At 53.0% G+C, this 16,030-nt stretch overlaps 1 protein-coding gene across 1 annotated transcript; it reads right to left on the reverse strand.

Annotated features, from left to right (window-relative positions):
- Positions 1 to 53: 53 nt before the first annotated feature.
- Positions 54 to 14,870, reverse strand: Ephb6 (EPH receptor B6). The gene is made up of 17 exons (XM_051174672.1): positions 14,439 to 14,870; positions 7,053 to 7,254; positions 6,725 to 6,789; positions 5,705 to 6,476; positions 4,923 to 5,078; positions 4,289 to 4,639; positions 3,943 to 4,067; positions 3,640 to 3,802; positions 3,160 to 3,274; positions 2,860 to 2,912; positions 2,562 to 2,681; positions 2,219 to 2,466; positions 1,805 to 1,978; positions 1,153 to 1,302; positions 785 to 978; positions 481 to 636; positions 54 to 361 (listed from the first exon to the last, which is right to left on the reverse strand). The coding sequence occupies exons 2-17, from the start codon at positions 7,150 to 7,152 to the stop codon at positions 253 to 255; spliced, it is 3,051 nt and encodes a 1,016-aa protein (XP_051030629.1). The 5' UTR covers positions 7,153 to 7,254; positions 14,439 to 14,870; the 3' UTR covers positions 54 to 252.
- Between the last annotated feature and the right edge of the window lie 1,160 nt (positions 14,871 to 16,030).

The raw sequence follows: 16,030 nt of genomic DNA on the forward strand, positions 1-16,030 counted from the left end.
CAGTGCTGCTCCTCCCCAGCCCTTCCGTGCAGACCAAGGCATGGACACACCTAGACTTGTAACTTCCCTTCTTTCCCTTTAATATGGGGGAGGCTGTTGGAAGGGCAGGATTTGGGGATGCAGCGTCCAGGGTTTAGTGTGGCAGGCGTGGAGGCTGGAGTGCAGCCAGGATCGGTCCTCACACACCCTTCCTCCGTCCTATGTCCAGGGCTGGGTTGGGGCCTCAGCAGCTCACAGATTCCCGACCAGACTTTACACCTCCACCGAACCTGGCTGCCTCAGGTGCTGCTGGAGGAGCTGGATGTTGTGCAGTAGTTTCTTCTGGTGGCCAGCCAGGGTGATGCCCAGACCCGGCAGGTCTCTGGAGGGAAAGGAGTGGACCAGACCTGGGCTTGGGCCATCTCCTTCAATACATCCCAGATGTACCCTGTTGCCTGGGGCCCAGAGTGTCCACCCTCCCACCTCATCAACCCAGCTTACTCCAGGCTGAGCTGAGCCACGTCACTGAAGGTGGAAAGGCCAAACTTGGAGAAGCTGTCCTTGTAACACTCTAGTCCGATGGCTGAGAGCCAGGCCTGGGGAGAGTCCAGGTAAGGAAAGGCCAAGGTCACGGGGTTCAGAAGAGTCTGGGAAGGCCTAAGGTGGGAAGGGGCAAGCAAAACAGGTTCCTCTTCAGCTTACTCTCTGCTCAGTTTTCCTTTTGGTTTACACCTACCTACCCCCACCCCTAACCCCCCACCCCCGCCCCCACGGCTTTCCCAGGCTCCAGCCCCAAGTTTCAGACCTGTCCCCGGAGCCCCCTTCAGACTGTAGGGTATCTGGCTTGCGGATCATCTTGTCAAATGCAGCCACAAGCTGGTCAAAGTGAGGCCGACGGGCACGGTCCTTCTGCCAAGTGTCCAGCATCAGTAGGTGTAGCCCACTGGGGCACCCTGGAGGTGGGGGCAGCCGGAACTCTTGTTCTATTGCATTTAGTACCTGCAGGTCAGGAGGGACATGTGATGGGAAGCTAATGACAGATGGGCCGAATCCAGGTGTAGCATGAAGCTGAGACGGAGAGGGGACCGCAACATTCAGAATGTTCCGGTCACAAGATCTCAGAACAGGAGTGGCTCCGAAAAGGGGTGGGCACTGGGGAATCTGCAAGTTCACCTCCTGCTCACTCATGTCCCAGTAGGGCCGTTCTCCGTAGCTCATCACTTCCCACATAAGTATCCCAAAGCTCCAGACGTCGCTGGATGTAGTATATTTCCCATGTGTAATGACCTCTGGGGCTGCCCAGCGAAGCAAGGAACTTGAGCCCTGCAGGTGAGAACCAGAGATCGAACATTAATAACCATAGTGAGAGCCACATTCGCCGTGCAGCTTAGAGACCTAGATGTCCGGGGAGTCTTCAGCCGGCATCTCCTTCCACCCCCTTGGCCACCCTAAAGAGTACATACACATCAACACATCAAGGTGTGGGCTTCCAGGGAGACTATGGGTCACGCATGGGGCTTGCGAGTGGAGGAGGGCTCAGGGATTTGACCAGCACTGTGCTCACTCCTCTGTGGCCTGTGCGGCCTCCGTACTGACAGCAGGAAGGAGCTGGCTCTAGGCTCCTGTCCTCCTGTCCTCCCTTGCTGCCCCTTGGTTCCTCCAGCCTCTCCATTGCTCTAACTAAGCCCAGGGTCCCCTGTCCTCATTACATGACTGAGTCCCTAACCACCACCCCCCCCCAGCCACTGGCAGCACCCATCCTGCATTTTAGCTTTCCCCTCCACCATGCTGAAGAGCGCTGACCCTCCAAGGGCCCGGGACTCGCCTGCGGACTGTGTCCAAGCCGGGCCACCTTGCACACCAGGTGGCTGTTCACCAGAACACTCCGGGCAGAGAGTGCTCGATGCACAAAGGCAAAGCTGGACAGGTATTGCATGGCAGCAGCCACGCCGCGCTGCATGGCCACCAGCTGCAGGCTGCTGAACTGACCTTCCCGCTGCTGAAGGGTAGAAGTTAGAGGTCACCGACAGGGTGGACAGACTGCAAAACACGTATCAGCGCAAGAGGGCAGTTGGGAGCAAAATCTGGGAACCAAAAAGGCCTGAGGACGAAGGATGAAGACCACGACGGAGGTTGGGACGGAAAGGAAAGGAGCAGAGGCCTTCTGGAAAATGTTAGGGTTCCAAGCTTTTCCCAACCCCTAAGGACAACCCCCCCCCTTCACCTGAGCATAACTGACCCTAAGGAAGCTATCCAGGGGACCAAGTTCCATGAGTTCCGTCAGCACCATGGTAGGCCGGCTCTTGGTGACTACGCCTTCTAACCGCAGGATATTGGGGTGCTGGAACTGTCCCAGCAGAGCCGCTCGGCCCAGAAAGGTCATCTTCAGGCTCTCAGCACCCCCTGCCCACAGGGCCTGGATGGCCACAGCCTGTTCCCGCCTTCCCCGGGGTTGCAGTCGACCCCGGCGCACTTCTCCAAAGGAGCCTAGAGGACAGATGGATAGAAGTTATGAGATGTCCTTCTGTGCTTAACAGGGATCATGACACATCCCACCTAGACATCCCTCGCCCCTCAAATACCTGCCCCAATGACTTCCTCGATCTTGATATATGTAGGGTCAACTTCTCGAGCGAGTTCTCTGACGGCCTGGCAGGGGTCCTCATACGTGGAAGGGTCGATGTAATACTTTACTCCCAGCCCTGAACATACATACAGTGTGTTACGAGGGTGTGGTGCAAACATGAACACACAAACACCCAAGACACCACCCTTGTACTTTTGGAAGATGGTGATGGGGGGGGGGGCTTCCTCGCCAGGCATTCACCTCTCTCCAAGCCCGCAATCCCAGCCACAGACACGGCCCCTCCCCTCCCCAACCTGGGCTGCTGTACTGCTGCAGCTGGTCTGTGTAGCCGGTCCCACGCCGCTTCCTGAAAAGGCAAATCAATAGCCTCGAATGGCACCTGTTTCTGCCAGTTTGTACCTGCCCCAACAGCCCAGGCCAAGCATAAAACTTTCCAGCCCCATGGATCTGGTAGAGGGGGCTCTACCAAGACCCTCCTTCCCACCTTAGCAACGAACTAGTAGAAGGATATGCCAAGTGCTGCAGGGGTTCCTGGGGTGGTGAGGACTTGAGTGGTATGGGGGCAGGTTGGGTGGGAGTGGAAGGGTCCTCACCGCTGGAAAATGACAGCCAGTACAGTGATGGCTGCCAGTAGCAGGAAGGCCAAGGCCCCCAGGATGGAACCAATCACCAAGGACAGCTTCTCTGGCAGCTGGGAGGACAGCTCACCTGAGGGATCAGGGGCAGAGTCACCGGGGTAAGGCAGGCTTTCTTTATGTCTGCAAGCTTCCCATACCCCGGGACATCCACAGCACTGCACACACACACACACTTCACATGTGCACTCATCCACTTGAACACCGTTCCCATCCTCCTTAGCCAAGAACTGTCCACACAGGTCCACACTACACTCATTCATACCTGCAAAGCAAACCCCCTCATATTAATTCACTGCCTCCCGCTTTACCCATGCAGCCTCTAAAGTCACCCACGGGAGCCTCCTTTCCCAGAGGCCTTGATCTGGAAGATGACGGGTCACGGTTTGTAGCTTAGATAGTCTTGGGACGCAAATGCTCATCTAGACTTCCGCTCACCTTGCGGCAGGGTCTGGAAATAGACTTTGCCCCCATAGGGGCCGTGACCAGCTGCGGTCCGTGCCCGCACCTGGAAGCCATAGATGTGGCCAGGGCTCAGGCGTGTCACCGTGGCAGTGTTGGTCTCGCTGGTCATGGTGAAGGAGCGGGATTCGTCTTCTGCCTAGGGACAACAATCGCTTTTACCCTCTGTGATATCCCTTGCAACGCCCTTGCAGGGCTGGGGTTGTGGTGGCTGAGAGCTCGCATGAGCCCCGCAGAGGCCCCACAGAGGCCCCACAGAGCTGTCTGACTCCTGCCCACCTGATCGTAATAGCGCAGCTGGTAGTCCAGGATGTTCCCATTTGTTTGCTCAGGCTGTGGCCAGGACACTGTGATGCTGTTGGCCGCCCGGCTCACTTGGTGCATCACAGGGACCGCAGAAGGGACTGAAGCACAGAGAGGAGAGTTATTGTTGTTGGGGGGGGCTGGGAGATGGGGAGGGGCCAGAGTCTCTGGGAACAGCAGCAGCAGCAGCAGCAGCAGAGGGTGGAGGAGATGGGCTTGAGGACGTAATGTCTAATGCAGGCTGGCTGGAAAGCAGGCATGGGGAAGAGGGGATCTGAGGAGCTGAAGCAAGCTGTCCTTAAGGAGAAGGAAAAGGGCTCACCTTCGTGGCTGGTGCTGACATTGATGGCTGCTGCCTGGGGAGGGTCAGGGCTGAGCTCAGACACCCCATTGACAGCCTGCACTTCCAAGATGTATGGCACATGTGCTCGGAGCCCCCCAACTAACACTCGACTCTCGGTCAGGCCCCTCTGGCGGGGGTCGAAATGCACCTCATCCCTGCAGCGACGGCATGTCCCCCCACTGCTGGACTCCCGGTGGCCGCCACACTCCTTGCATACAACATTGAAGAGCAGGTCCCCTCGTCCACCCAGCTCCTGGGGCAAGCGCCAATGCAGCATAAGGGCTGAGCCTTGCACCTCAAACCAAAGCTCCCTGGGAGCAGATGGAGGGCCTGGAAGAGGTGTAGAGAGGTGGGGATTGTGAGGCGAGTAAGGGAGGAAAGAGGCCAAGAGGGCAGAAAGGGGAAACAGGAAGAAGGATGGAGAAAAAGGGAAGTGGAGGGGAGACAAAATAATAATAATAATAATAAACAAACAAAAAAAATCAAAACAAAAAACCAGAATGCAAGTCATTCCTAGACAACCCCAAAGCCCTTCATCCACATTATTAAGGTAGTTCCCCCAGAGCCTTGCCCATTCCCAGATTTAGTGTGCTGAGCTGAGATCAGGACTCACCAGTGCAAGGAGCCTCGGGTGGGTCGGAGCTGGCCCTGTAGAAGCCTTGGAGACAAGGGCAAACGGGAGCTGCAGGGTCAGGGGAGTGGCTGCGAGCTGGACATGGCGAGCACGGGACGTTCCCAGCCAGGGCCTTATAGGACCCTTCGGGGCAGGCTAAGGGGAAAAGGAGAGAATGTGTTGTCGTGTTTACTTCATTCACCCACCCCGACTTTCTAGTCATCTGTACTAGGTGTCCTCTCTTCCCCAGAGCTGGTTCTTGGTCCTGAGACCCAGTCTCCATGTGCAGTCCCCTGGAGCACAGACCTAGTGGTCAGTCAGTGAGGGGACAGAACCCATTTCCATTTATGACAAGTTAGGTGTGCTGGGGGCTGGGGGCAGGTCAAGCCCAGAAGCAGGCATTTCTGGTGAGGGTACGGTGATTCTCTGTAGTCGTTCCTTTTAGCCTATCCACTACTACTTCCTACTGCCTAGCTCCGCCATGAACCCTTCCCAGCCAGGTAGGCTATGGGCACAGAGGAGCCCGCACAAGGTAACCCTAACAATGCAGCAACCTCTTGGGCCCATGGCCTTAGGGTACAGGACATGGGACTATGGAGAACTATAGCAGTCTCTAGACATTACAGATGAGTTCAATGCGCACCTCAGCATATTTCAGTAACTAAGAGCGGTCCTTTCCTGAGATGGAGATATTTGAGATATTTTTGTGGGTGCAGCCAAATTTGGAGTGTTCCGGAGAAAAATCCAAGGCCAAGGGGGTTGGGGGCGGGAAAGGACCTCACCTTGACAGAGCTTGTCTCCTCGAGCAGGCTGGTGTCCCGGCTGGCAGCGGCAACCTCCCACGGCTACCATCCACCTGCCTTCCCCGTTGCAGTGTAAACGTGGGGGGCTGCCCCCTGCCTGGCCCCCTACTCCGTCCTCCTCTGGTTCTGCATGAGCTACACAGGTGCCCGCAGCTGCCACCAGGGAGGCGCCTCCAGCTCCGCTGGCCTGAGTCTCGGGAAAGGAGGCGAAGCTGCGCAGCACAGAGGGACACGTGTAGGAGAAGAGCTTGACAGCCACAAGAGCCAGGCAGGCCCCTGTGTCCTGGAAGGCCACATAGAAGCCCCGCTGAGTGAGAGGGCCAAAGCTGCGCTCTTTGACATTCAGCTGCAGCCCCACCCGCTGGCCAGTCCTGTGGGGTCCCACGGCCCACGAGGAAGAGGAGGAGGAGGAGGAAGAGGCGGGGAAGCTCTCATCTGCTGCAATCGTGTCCACTTTGGTCCAGCGTTTGAGGTGCCAGGCCGAAACGCTGTCGGGGCTGTCGGGCTCCTCGGCCTGGCGGTAGTAAAGGGTGAAGGTCTCCCGGCAGGTACCCCCACTGACACCCAGGCTGGAGCATGCTCGCACGGAGAAGTGGAGGCGGATGTGCGCCCGCTGGGTCCCTCGCCGTTCCACAAAGTGTGTTTGCAGCCAGTTGTCCTGCCCAGCACCTGGGAGAACCCCTGCCACGTGGCATGCTTCGAAGGTCCGAGTCAGTCTGCGCTGGTCGTCTAGAACACTCACCTCGTCCCACTGCAAGGCGGGAAGGGAAAACAATTAAGTGCTCCGCTGACAGAGGGACATTGTGGGGCTCTATCTGTCCTGGTGAGACACAGCATAGACCACAAGCAGAGAGCACAGAGCGGCTACACTGACACTCTTGCACACAGAGGATGGGAGTCTCCTCTCCACAGCTGTGTCCAGGATTCCCTCCCTCAACTCCACGTCCTGGGGAAGAGCCAGGGCCAGAGGATGGGCTCAGAAGGAAGAGTGGCACTCACCCCACCTGGTGGGTAGGTGAGCCAGCCGATCTCAGAGGTCTCCCCTGTGGTGTCCAGCAGCACCTCTGTTCAGACACAACGGGAATGGGACACACTGTGCAAAGCCTCCAGCTGGCAAGGCTACGCCCACTCCATGCAAAACCAAACACTGTCCCTCCCGGATGGGTCCACTTAATCCGCCAGCAGGAGGTTAGTATCTGGGGAGTCTAAAGTAGTTGACACAGGTTCTGTTCACCCTCCACATCTTGACATCTTCATTTCTTCTCCCCACCCCCTCCCATTCCACTCCACTGGCTGACAGGGACTCTCCTATGCCCCTCCTTCCTACCTTCCAGAGCCAGAACCGAAGGCCCGAGAACCAGGACCCACAGACTGCACACCATGCCTGCCACTCTGCTCCCTGACCCAGCGGTGCCCTCAGTAGCCATGGGGTATCTTCAGCGCGCCCACCATCGCCTCGGCTGCCACCATGCTCTGCAGCGGGGCTGCAGCTTTTGCCAAGACCCTGGGTCTGCAGCCAAGCTTGCCTCCTGGGGAGAACATGGGATGAAAAGAGGCAGAAAGGAGAAGTCGTTTTATATCATACACTGCATAGGTGCCCATACTTCACATGGCACCCGCTCTACAGCCTTCCAATTGTCCCTGAACCAACCGTGGGCAGAAGCCAGTAAGCAGTGACTCAGCTGAGTCTGCTACACACATTCCACTTTCCTGTAGAGACACTCGCCCAGCCCCTCACCTCTACTCTTTATGTGACTTGTGTCTGGAGGGCCTCTTTCTTCGGGGGGGATGCGCAGCACAGTGCCAACCCAGTCTTACCCTGCTCCAAGGAGTTATTCCAGTTTCTTCCCTGCATTTACTCTGCACCTTCCCCCCCCCAGCAGCTGACCTGTGTGGTAGTTAAAAGTCTCCTCTCATTAAAGGCAGGTAGGCAAGAGGCAGCTCCTCCGAATGCACGCGTGCGGTTTCTCACTAGGCCCCAGCAATCCTGTCCTGAGTGCTCTAGACTACTTCACCACGGAGACAGTGAAGCAAAAGGGACAAAGAGAGAATGGCTGTGGGGTATGAAGGGAGGGGCTGTGGGTGAACAGATGTAAAAAGAAAGCGGGCAGAGGGACTCTGAAAGATAAATGAGGCTGTGTGAGGAAAGAGTTATGTAGGTCTGGCACTCGTTCTACACAAAGGTTCTCTTCCCCAAGGGGCATGTTTTCCTTCGTAGCTCCAGAAAATGGAGCATACAGCACAAACATACGAAAGGATGTTTCTTATTTGCTCATAAGCGAAGGAAGGCATGTTGACTCAACAGTGGTGTTGCCGTTTGCTACAGAAGGGATGTTTGTGCCTTTACCATGAATGCATATGTTACGCTCCTATTCCCGTGAGTGACGGTTTTTAAGAGGTGGGGCCACTGGGAGGTAATTATGCAAGGAGGATTTACACAAATGGATTAATATTATCAGAAGAGGCCCCAAAGGACTCTCTGGCCTTCTCCCCACGCTGTGAAGTCTCAATGAGTAGAGGACAGTGTGCAACGAAGAAGGTGGTCCACACCACAATCCAGCCATGCTGGCACCCTGATTCTCTGAACGTTCTCTGAATGGCGAGGAATACATTTCTATCGCTAATTAGCTGTCATTGCCCAATTGATGAACCTTTGTTGTTGTGGGCTGAGATGAATAAAGTATGGCTTTTATCTACATAGAGATTGACAACACAGAGTCAGACAAGACATGGAAAGGGTCTCTTCCCTATGCTGTGCTGGTGAATTCATATTGTATATGGCATGTGGAGAATAACCAGCAATATCTGTCTAGTCACTTGGCATCTAGAAGTCCTTCAGGCATCATCAACTTGCGTGTACTTGTTTAAACAGTGCTATTCATGAGATTGGGGGTGGGGTCAAAAGTAACTCTATCACCAAGATTTGTCCTTAGCCACTATGAACTGTTTGTAAGGGAAAAGACGGTAAAGTGGCTGAACATCCGTAGGAAGATGGTTGAGAAATTATGGCACATCCTAAGCCACAAATATGAGCTGTTATGTAACAACATGAAAACGGCTTCCAGGTGACAGCAGCATGTGCAGAGTGATGTAAAGTGTCATTCTGAGTTTTAGCTCAGTGGTAGAGCCTTTGCCTAGCATGTGTGGGGCCCTGGGTTCAATCCCAGCACCAGAAATAAAAAGCTAATGGAGTGATACATAAAATTTGGGGAGAAAGGAAGTGAAAGGGATTTGGAGGATGTTTTCACTGTCTTCTTAATTTTCACAGTAAAATAATCTTTCCTAAGTATTAATTATCTTTTGAACTGAAGGTTGAGTTAAGATTTGTTTTTAAAACTGTAGCTAACATCTGTTTAGTAAAATGAATCAAGGTACTGCTTATTCCGTTAGAGTGACTTACAGGCTCTACCTAATATCCACCCCCTACAGGGAACTTCCCTAGCCATTAGGTATGGTTCTATGCCCAACAGTCTGACAAGGCCTGGCTGCTTCCAGGGCCATGGGGAAGACCAGCTCCATTCATGGTGATACTGTTATCTTTCTCTGTCACTTGGTCTCATGAGGCACATGGAAAAGAGAAGCAGGGTTTTTTCATTTCTGTTGAGGACAAAAAAAAAAAAAAGAGAGGCATGCTCCTCCTAATACCAAGAGAACTTAGAGGGAAGCCAGCCAGCCAGCAAGCAGCAAAACCCAGAGCCCACTGGAAGGGCAGCCTCGCCTGCATGTGGCCTGGTCATCCAGTGACGGAAAAAGACACATTCCCCAATGAAGCCCAAGTTAAACTGAGACTGTGGTCAACAGAAACACTGTGAGTCAATCCCTGCTCATCTGCTCATCTTTGCCTTTTCTGGCAAAGGTGTTTTGTGTGTGATAGGATAGAGCCTTTAGTGTCATTCCATGAAGCCATCCTAGAGTGGCATTTTTTTTTTTTTTTTTTTTGTACACACCTGAGGGCTGATGAGTAGTAGTCAAACAGTCAGTGAATTCTTCCCCTTATATGCAACAACAGACAATTCGAGGGCTGTATAGAGGGGCAAGCACTAAACAGTTCCTTGCAGGGGAAAAAAAAAAGTTTGCAAGAAGCATAGATTCTCTGAAAACGCTGCTCTAAGCGATGCCAGGATCTCTCCGGGATCAAGCAGATGCCCCACAGAAGAATTTCAGAGCTTACGTAGCTGTCTTAATTTTTGTGATGCTACCTCCAGCATCAATATCTGCTTTGTGAACACCATGGAGTAATACACATTGGATATGTAACCCCCTGTCCCCACCCGGTCCTTGGGTTTGTCAGAAGAGCCTAGGTTCCATCCAGAGCCACTGGATGGATATCAGAAGATGCCAGAGGCTTTTAAACAGTGAAGGCTATTTCACTACGTGCCTAGAAGACACTTCTCAAAATAGATTCCTTCAGGCAGAACGTGAGTGGGTTCTGATCCTGTACAAAGAAGAAACAGCAAAGGCTAAGCCTTCTTACACTTACAACTGGACAATCATAGAGAAGGAATAATTAATATTTTTGTTAACATTGTTAATAGAACTTTTTGTTTGAAAGAGAAAAGCGAGGTAGAAAAAAAAATAACATAACTTCCGTTGAGCAATATGGAACATTCTAGAAGATAAAGAATGATAAAAAAATGATTGCTTGGATAAGGTGTACTGGTGTAGAGCCTTAGCATGCATCTCTTGGTGACAACATGAAGCTGGCTTATCTCCAGATGATCCAGAAAATAGCAAAAGCAATGCTGAAATGTGTTAAAGTCACACAACTCCTGTCATGAGGAATCAAAGAGAATAAAACGTAGACACTGAATGTAGATCGTTATTTGAGTACTTTGCTTTTCTAAATTATTAAGAGTAAAGAGGTCCACTTTAAAAAAAAAAATGCTTGACAATCTTACAGTATTCAGCAGTATTATTTTGCTGCTTGAAGTGAATCTTCACATTCAGACCCAGAATACTGAAGATTAAAAATAAGTGTATTCAGGGGGAAAATGTTGCTGAGTCAGAGTAAGAAGTCAGATCAATTTGTGCTAATCCAACCAACCAAGTCTCCTATTTATACATAAAAAGATTCAGTGTCTCTCCACTGCAGGAATAAAAACAAAGAAAGAGGAAACCCTGAGATATGGAGCAATTGCTGTCAACAATGTCATACCTCTGCAGATTCTTCTGAAGCAAGTTCCAAAGGTATGAAAACAAGACACAAGAGTGTTCCTCGTGTCTGGAATACTAAGGAGGCAGGGCTTAGCACAGACTTTCAAAGGTTGCTTTGCAGCTTGTAGCCACAATGTCCTCCTCATTTGGTACAGGAGTATCCTGAGCATCTTGTAGCCAAAGGGGAAGACATCAGCCTTGAGCCTCTTTGAGGTCCTCCCACCTAACCTGTCCGAGATCCCTATTTCTGCTATAGCTCAAGAAAGGAATTACCCGGGGTCTGGAAGTCCCCAGACTTGAGCAAGGGCAATAAATTGATCTCAGTCAGAAAAACATTCATATTTCAGATGGACATGAAATTTAAAAATTATAAAATACCTGAAGTAGCAAAAATGTAGAAGTAAGTGAGCGGGCTCAGAAAAAGACCAACAGGACAGCTCCATGCGACAAAAATCACATTCTGTGGTTTTGCGTTTTTCTGTTCCTCAACCCCTTCTTGGGGTCTATCACTTTTCCTCCTTTTGATGTGACAGAGACTAGATCACAAGCCAGGAAACTATGCCTTATTTTTGTAAAAAAAAAAAAATAAGGCAGGGTCTTAGGTATTGGGGCTGTATCTTGCTTTTATAAACTGGCAGAATCTATAGATGTGTAGCATTTTAGTTCATCAGATATAGATTGTGAATTCTGTTTTCTATAAGAATGGAAGACTGGAAATTAAACCAGCAAATCTGTAAGAACTTTTAAAATTAACTATGCCTAAGTGAAATGCTAAATATGATAGATTCATGAACAGACCCAGCTTATTTAATAGTTAATGCACCTCAGTCTAAATTAAAAAAAAAAAAAAAGAAAGAAAGGAAATGTAAGAGAAGCCAGCTTAAAGCAAGGTTTGATGGAGATATATGGATCATTAAAACTGGCTACTGTAGGACTCCAAGTGGAGATAATTAACTCTTACACATGCCTGAATTGTTCTGTTCCTACTAGAATAATCACACCTTATTTTTTTTTATAGTTAAAACCTAAGCAAAGCTAGGATACACGAAAGGATACATTTGAAACTGGACACATATGTTTAATCTCTTTCCCCCCTTTTAACCTGTCAGAACATCTGGGAATCTTTAACTCTAAGGGATGAAGCTGGCAGCGAAGGAGCAGAGTGTCAGCAACAAAGGCAAAGTCACTTTTATTCCTGGGTGTTCTTTAAGCTTCTCTCCCAAGAAGTCCAAGTTGCTTCTCTGTCACCATGCTGGGCTGAGGACTGTGTCTATAAAGGGAAATGGCGGTGGCAGCGGGGTGGGGGGAGCAGAGGGGACTGGGTACCGGTAACATGTCAGGAGGGGCCTCCCTGGCAACAGAGGGAAGCTTGAGAGAGAAATTTTCATGAGGTAAGGTCAGGCTGCTGTCCAGCGGGGATGGGGAGCATTCCCAAAGCAAAGGGGCAGTGGCTTTAAGGTCTCTTGTGGTTGCTAAGCTGGTTTTCACACCTGTTAGTGCAGGGTCAGCGTGGGAGGGGTCAGTACCATAGGCTGGTCCTCTGTCCTGTTCTGCAGCTGTTAAACGCCCAGGAAATTCCAATATAATCCTGGCCCAGCTTACTGCTGCAGTCTCTACCCTTTAATCTGCACCCTGGAGATCCTCTGCTGAGCCCTCTCTGTGCTCTGGCCTTGTGCCTTAAAAGGATCCCATGAGGCCAGGACAGACAGGGAGGAGATGGCTGTCCTCTGACTCTTGATCTGTTGCTGGCCAGGCTAGAGAAGCCAATTTGTGGATCATCTAGATGAGGATAGTTCTGTGTCCCTGGAGATCTCCAGCGTCCAAGAATGTCCCCCAGAAGCGTGCTCACTGAAGCTCATGTACCTCCCACTCCTGGTCTTTGCAGACAGGAGAGGCATTTAAGATGCAAGCAATGTCTAGGTCTAGCCAGACAGCCCGTGACAATGAAGCTTTCTGGCTGTTCACTGACTGGGGTCACGATGACGCTGTGAAAGCTTATAATGGAGGTTTGGGGGGCAAACATGGGTGAGCAAGAGCAATGAGTCCTGAAAGGTAACGGGAGAAAGCTCCGAGGGCCTGGAGCAGTGTCTGTATCAGCAGATGGCTGGTAGAGGGCATAAGGGAATGTACATGAAACAGGGGTAGTCGGCAGCAAAGAGCTGGGGAATGAGTGGCGGGGTCTCATGTGTTGCTCTGGGTCCTGATTCATCCTCACTGCTCTCCAGGAAGGGTGACTCCACAGAAGCACCTGGGGTAGACAAAGGGGAAGCCAAGGCTTCCAGAACCCTCAGGGGTCACCACAGTCCTCCCACCTCCAGTGAGGCATGGGAGAATGACAGGAAACCTTATGTATGGCCAGGTTCAGGAGACGTGAAAGGCTGGAGAAATATTGTCCCAGAAAAAATAAAAGTAAAAATAATAAAAAACAACAACAACCAAGAACCTCCTTCCGTTCCCATGCTCAGCCATCCAAGCCTGTTATTCCCAGCATGCTGGTAACTCCATGCTCTTTAGTAATGGCCTGCTTGTATGATGAATGGACCAATAGACTCAAAAGGAATCTCCTATGTGCCATTAAGTATGTACACTAGGGCATTCATGGAAATCTTCCCTCAGGACAAAAGGCCCATAGCTTTCAAAGGTCCGTAGCTGCTATGAGCAAGGTTCAGTCCCTCGGTGTCCTAATACTGGGTCACCCTCCAAGGACTGTCCAGAGCCCTACCAGTCACTCCCACAGATGTTTTAGTGGAGAAGCATCACCCCGCCCCCACCCCCACCTTCCAGAGCCACCTGAGTCAAATTCCCCAGACGGGTGGAGGTCCTGGGTTAACTGATTGGGAGCAGGCCGGGCAGCTCTACTGCATGGACGCGGCCAGGGACATTACAACATCAGCTATGCTGGTCCCCTGCCAGCTCCCGCAGGGATGGGAGGGGAGAGGGTGCCAGACGGCCAAGATCAGTGGGCAGGGGCAGAGGCAGAGGCACCCAGATGCATACAGGGGGTGGAGCTGAGGCAGGAGCAGGCAGAAGACTTTGTTTGCAACTGGGGGGGGGGCGCTTATGGTTGGGGCTCAAGATCCAAGCCTCTATCTCTAGGCTTAAGTGGGGGGATGTAGCGGGTGCAGATGTAGATTGGGCCCCCTGGCTCCTCCCAGCAGCAAGAGGATTGGAGAGATGCCACAGGAGTCAGGGGCATGGGCAAACCTTTTCTGAATGCTGAGAGCCTGACCTTTGCGAGGTTACTCTCCACCCCCCCACACACACACACACTCCCCAAGTCAGAGGCAGAGGAGGGTCGCTGAAAATGTGATTAAAGAATTCTAACACCCAGGATACCTAGGATAGCAGGCATCCATGAAGGCTAGGGAAGGGACAGTTCCTCAGGAATCTACTCTTGCGTTGGAGAGATCTACTCAGTACTCCTCCAGGAGACTCCCCCCACCCCACCACGGAGGGGGGGGGTGCATAGGCCCAAACTAGAGCAATCCTCTACTTTGCAAACCTTAATCCCTAGGTCTCCAGACACAGTATCCTTCGACCTCCCAAATCCCTGGCTCACCTTCCCGCCGGCCTCCAGCTCTGCAGGTCTGCGCCCCCCGAGGCCCCCGTGGTGGACCTGCAGCTAGCAGATCTCTCTCAGCGTCGCGCGTGTCCTCTCGGGTCTGAGGACCTCGCTTGCCCGCGGCCCGCGTCTGCTCGTAGGATTCTGGGGAGGACCCGAGGTTGCAGGCAGGGGATGCTCCCAAGGCGGGGCCCCGAGGAATGGTGTCGGGGCCGGTGTCACGATCCGAGTCGCCAAGCTCTGGTCTGGGGTTCGGACGCCCGCTGCTCTGGAGCGCCGGCTGGGCGAAAGCAGCCGGGGCCCGCCCCCTCGCGTCCCTCCCAGCCTGGCCCGCCCCTCTCCGGCCCCTTCGGTCGCCCTCCTTCTCTCTCTCCTCTTCCGGGAGTCGAGCCCGCCCTCTGGGCCTAGGACCCGAGCGCGCGGCGCCCGCTCCCCTGCGCAGCGGAGACGCCTGGCGCGCCTTGGGCCCTCCCGTGTGCTGGGGAGGGTCGGCCTCCTCCCACGGGTCCTGGCCAGCCGAGGGGACGTGGGTGGGAGGATGGCACGCGTTAGGGTCCGGGAGGAGGCGGCCAGTGGGCGCAGCCGCTAGGCGTGTTTAAATCCCCGGTGCTCGCGCTCGAGCATCAGCGGAGCAGAGCGTTACTGGCTGGCGGCTGATGGCCAGGGCCAGGCAGAAGCCCCAGCCCTGACTCCGCCTTCCCTCTTCTTTAACTCTAGGAACTCAACCAGTGGGGCTCCTACTCAGGATTGAACCGAGGTGGGCGTGAGCTGAGAAAAGGGAAAAAAAGGAGGAGGAGGTGGGGGAGAGAAAGAAATCTCGGGGGCACGGGAGGGCAGAGCAGCCAGAGAGAGTGCGGGCGTCTGCGCAGGAAAACGTCCCCGCGCTAGCTTCAAACTTGGGTCTCTTCCCGTGCCTGGATCTGGGTCAGCCCAGCGTTGGGGCCTCTGATTCGAACCTGCCTCCCTCCCTTTAGCCTCCTCAAAGGCAGGGAAACCTGGGGCGGAGTCCGGGAAGTCTGATGTCTTTGCTTGGCTCAGACACGGCTTGGACAAGTCGCTGCACCTCCGGGTGCCACCTCCCTGGCGCGCGCTCCGCAGAGAACCTCCCCACAGCGATGAGGGGCGGTGGAAGGTATCCCCAGTCGGTGCCTGCAGGCAGGGGAGGAAGAGAGCCGGTGCGCTTCTGGGGAGAAACGTTTCTGCCCTCCCTCCCCTAACCGATTCTTAACTGGAGTACTGGTTTGGGGGTCTATTGTTTGGGTCCCGCCGAGCTGGGCTGCAGCCACGGCACGAAGTGTTGCTACCACCTGCTGGTTCTTTTAGGGAGCACAGGGACCCGGTGAATTCCTGGCGCTCATTTTCTTCTCACCCTGGTCACTCTGTCCCATCTGATAACCCCCCCCCCCTTCATTTATTCAAGGCCATGGTTATGAAAGCACTAGCTGCATATGGGTTGATCGCAACTGGTACTTAAGGAGCATTTAGAAACCAATGAAAATTGTGAAAGAGACCGAGCCAACGTGCACGCACAAGAAGGCAAACAATGAAACTCGTTGAGGCACTGAGAGAGAAACAGGCTTTAATGAATT

The sequence above is a fragment of the Phodopus roborovskii genome, unplaced genomic scaffold (assembly GCF_943737965.1).
Source record: "Phodopus roborovskii unplaced genomic scaffold, PHOROB, whole genome shotgun sequence".
Lineage (NCBI taxonomy): Eukaryota > Metazoa > Chordata > Mammalia > Rodentia > Cricetidae > Phodopus > Phodopus roborovskii.

Excerpts from the sequence above, each read along its gene's own strand:
- Ephb6 (XM_051174672.1), bottom strand. The coding sequence starts at position 7,152 with ATGGCTACTGAGGGCACCGCTGGGTCAGGGAGCAGAGTGGCAGGCATG. Across the intron at positions 4,068-4,288 it reads TGTCAGCACCAGCCACGAAG|TCCCTTCTGCGGTCCCTGTG; the intron begins GTGAGCCCTTTT and ends TCTGTGCTTCAG. Across the intron at positions 2,682-2,859 it reads GCAGCAGTACAGCAGCCCAG|GGCTGGGAGTAAAGTATTAC; the intron begins GTTGGGGAGGGG and ends ATGTATGTTCAG.